The sequence below is a fragment of the Eimeria necatrix genome, genomic scaffold, assembly GCF_000499385.1.
Source record: "Eimeria necatrix Houghton genomic scaffold, Enh_scaff362, whole genome shotgun sequence".
NCBI lineage: Eukaryota > Apicomplexa > Conoidasida > Eucoccidiorida > Eimeriidae > Eimeria > Eimeria necatrix.
Genome location: NW_013654121.1, coordinates 25,001 through 28,829, shown reverse-complemented (window position 1 = coordinate 28,829; position 3,829 = coordinate 25,001). Strand labels below are relative to the sequence as shown.

General features: G+C 48.0%; 2 protein-coding genes across 2 annotated transcripts in view; both read left to right on the top strand.

Annotated features, from left to right (window-relative positions):
• Positions 1-397: 397 nt before the first annotated feature.
• ENH_00047360 (hypothetical protein) lies at positions 398-1,426 on the top strand (the record flags this gene model as incomplete). Its single annotated transcript, XM_013581085.1, has 1 exon — positions 398-1,426. One exon carries the CDS (start codon positions 398-400, stop codon positions 1,424-1,426), a length of 1,029 nt encoding a protein of 342 aa, XP_013436539.1.
• Positions 1,427-2,977: 1,551 nt separating this feature from the next.
• ENH_00047350 (leucine-zipper-like transcriptional regulator 1, putative) overlaps positions 2,978-3,829 on the top strand; it is a gene marked incomplete at both ends in the record, with an annotated part of 5,368 nt that continues 4,516 nt past the window's right edge. Inside the window, 2 exons of the mRNA XM_013581084.1 lie at positions 2,978-3,106; positions 3,771-3,829. The exon at positions 3,771-3,829 is cut by the window's right edge and continues 535 nt beyond it. Coding sequence (XP_013436538.1) covers positions 2,978-3,106; positions 3,771-3,829 — 188 coding nt within the window. The remainder of the gene's footprint in view (positions 3,107-3,770) is intronic.

Below are 3,829 nucleotides of genomic sequence, written 5' to 3'. Positions count from 1 at the left end.
TTAAATTAATTAAATAAATAAATTAAATAAATTAAATTAAATTCATTAAATTAATTAAATTAAATTAAATTAAATATGTTTTCAAGACACTGGGTACTGCAGCAGCCCAGGGTCACCTAAAAGCCCCCGGGGCCCCCAGGGGGCCCCTGGGGGCCCCCGGGGGGCCCCCGGGGGCCCCATGGGTCTAAAACTTTCTGTGAAGAAATGTGAAGGAAATAATAAATAAAAAGGAATTAATTAATTCATTTATTGCTTTATAAAAGGAATGGAATGGAAAAGGTGCCGCAGAGGCGAGGGAAGGAGGAAGGTCCCAGCAACTCACCACCCCAAACCCTAAACCCTAAACCCCAAACCCTAAACCCTAAGCCCTAAACCCCAAACCCTAAGCCCTGAAACGATGGATATATCTGTGGACACCTTCATCTCGTTGCCGAAGTTCGGCCCCGCCCCATCAGCCGCCGCGGGGGCCCCCGGGGGGCCCCCCTTGGGGGGCCCCCCGGGGGGCCCCCCCGGGGGCCCCCCGGGGGGCCCCCCGGGGGCCCCCGGGGGGCCCCCCGGCCCCGTGGCGCAGCGGCTGAGGGCCTCCGGAGGGGCCCCCAGCCCCCGGGGCGGCCACAGTGCCACCTACTTTGGGGAAAAGATATACTTGTTTGGGGGCCAGGAGTTGTTGGGAATAAAAGAGGGTTTTAAATATTATAATGAAGTTTTTATTTTGAAACTCAAAACCCTCAAGTGGCAGCGCCTCGAAAGGGCCCGCGGCTGCCCCCCAGCCCCCAGATATGGCCACTCTGCATGCGCTTGGGGCCCCAAAATCATTTTCTTCGGGGGCAAGGGGGGCCCCCAGACTTACTTCAACGACTTGCATGCCCTCGACGTCAACACCCACACTTGGTACCGGGGCCCCACCCCGGGGGCCCCCCCGGGGGGCCCCCCGGGGGCCCCTCCCGGGGGCCCCCCGGGGGCCCCTCCGGGGGGGGGCCCCCAGGGGCCCCGCCAGGGCTCCGCGAAAGGGGGCCCCCAGGGGGGCCCCCAGGGGGGCCCCCAGGGGGGCCCCCAGGGGGGCCCCCAGGGGGGCCCCCAGGGGGGGCCCCAGGGAGCCACCAAGGGGGGGCCCCAGGGGGGCCCCCAGGGGGGCCCCCAGGGGGGCCCCAAGGGGGGGCCCCCCGAGGCAGCGTGTGGGGGCCCCGGGCCCCGTTTTTGGCACAGCTGCAACTTGAGGGGCCCGGAAATGTACATATTTGGAGGGGCTCGAGATAAAGTTCTTTTAAATGATTGTTTTTGTTTGGATTTGAAAAAAATGGAATGGAAAGAAATAAAAGCGGGGGGAGAAAGCCCCAAACCCCGCGCAGCGCATGCAGCCGCCCTCGTGGCCAACCACCTCTTCGTCTACGGCGGCCTCGGCAAAACGCAAGTCCGCAAACCCTAAACCCTAAACCCTAAACCCTAAACCCTAAACCCTAGGTTCTAGCGTCTAAACCCTAGCGCCTAGGCCACAAACTCTAGACCCTGGAGACTAAACTCTAAACCCTAGCCGCTAAACCCTAGACCCAAGACCCTAAACCCCAAACCCTAAACCCTAAACCCTAGATCCTAAACCCCAACCGCAGCAGCAGCAGCAGCAGCAGCAGCAGCAGCAGCAGCAGCAGCAGAAATGCGCGCCGGCAAAGGGAGACAACTAAAATGTAAAAGTGGTGAAAAGAAAAGGAGACAAAAAGGAGAAGAAGGAAAACAAAAAGAAGCAAAAAAGGCAAAAAGATTTCTTAAAAACTTTTTAAAAACTTTAAAAATTAAATTAAAAATCAAAAAAGGAAGACTCAAAAGACCACAAAGAAGCAGCAAAAGTGGGGACAAAAGAAGTCAAAAAGAATGGACAAAAAGAAACAAAAAAGAAAAAATAAAAAAAATCAAAAAGTTAAAAAATCAAAAAAGCCCAAAATTAAAAAATAAAAAACAATTAAAAGGCCCTCTTTCGAGACCCAAAGCTGCACAAAAGCACCAAAAGAAAGAATTCAAAAGAACAAAAAGAAATGATAATAAATTTAAATTTAAAAAATAAAAAAAGAATAAAGAGGAATAAAAAATGAATAAAAAGAATAAAAAAAGGTAAAATAGAAGCCAAAATAAAGCACTTCTTTGCTGCCATTTAAAACAAAACAAAAAGAAATAAAATAAAAAATAAAAATAAAAAATAAAAATTAAATTAATTCCAAGTTGCAAAGAAACGCATGCAAACCCCCGCAGCCCCAAAAGCCCCAAAAACTGCATGCGCACAGGGGCCCCCAAATAGAGCTGCATGCATGCAGCCCGATTTGGGGGCCCCCCTGGAGCTAGGGGGGCCCCTATGGGGCTTGGGGGCCCCTGTCGGGCCAGGGGGCCCCCCCTTGGGGGCCCCGGAGGCCCCCTGTGCGGGTCTTAGGGGCCCCCCATAGGTCTTGGGGGCCCCTGTGGGGCCCGGGGGGCCCCCTGTGGGGCCCGGGGGGCCCACTGTGGGGCCCGGGGGGCCCCCTGTGGGGCCCGGGCGGCCCCCTGTGGGGCCAGGGGGCCCCACAAGGGGCCCCCTGGACTAGTACAAAGTGGGGAGCAGCAAACCCTAAATGAGGGAGAAAAGGTATTAATGCAAAAAGGAATTAATTAAAGAAAGAAAGAGTTTAAATGCCAAAAAGGATTTATTCTATTTGAGGTAAAAGGGGAAAAAAACCCTTAATTCCTGCAGCTGAAAACGCCCAGCAGCAGCAGCAGCAGCAGCGCAGCAGCGCAGCAGGGGGCCCCAGGGGGCCCCTGTGGAGCAGCAAATTTGAAATAAATAATTAAATAAAAAAGAAAATAAAAAGAAAAGATTTGGGAGACAGCAGCAGCAAATAATTCACCAAAAACAAACGCAAGCAGCAGATTGGAAACAGCTCACCGAGAAGCAGCAGCAAATGCTGCAGCAGCAGCAGCAGCAGCAGAGAATGCAGCAGCAGAGCTTGCAGCAGCAATGACTGCAGCAGCGGATATTGCAGCAGCAGCAGCAGCAGCAGCAGCAGCAGCCGCAGGCGATGAGGCCGCAGACATGGATGGGCTGGCGAAGTCCACAATCGCAGCAGCAGCAGCAGCAGCAGCAGCAGTAGCAGCAGCAGCAGCAGCAACAGCAGCAGCAGCAGCAGAGATCGCAGCAAAAAAATAATAAATAATGAAGAAAACAAATAAAGAACGGACAAGAAAAGTGCAAATAAATAATAAATATATTTTAAATAATAAAAAAATAAATATCAAATAGATAATTAAATTAGATAATAAAAAGGAAACAGCAAATAATTAATAATTGTTAAAAATGGTATTATTTAAAAACAAATAAAAAATAGATAATACACAAATAACAAATAAACAAAAATGGCAAATAAATACCAAATAGATAATAATAAACAAATATAAATATAAATATAAATGGCAAAAAAATAAATAAATAAATAAATAAATAAATAAATAATAAGTATAAATATAAATAAATAAATAAATATGTTAATATACATTGAATAAATAAATAAATAAATAGATAAATAAATAAATAAATGGCCAGGCAGCCAAAGATGAGTGTGCAGACAAACAAAAGAACTATAAATAAAAAATAAAATAAAATAAAATAAAATAAAACAAAATAAAACAAAACAAAACAAAACAAAATAAAATAAAATAAAATAAAACAAAATAAAATAAAACAAAACAATTAAAACAAACATTTATAATAAAATCTGCTGAGGCCTCTGCGTTGCTGCTTGGTTTTGCTGCAGCTTCTGGAAGAGCCAGCAGCAGCCGCCGCTGCAGCAACGCCCGCAGCAGCAGCAGCAGC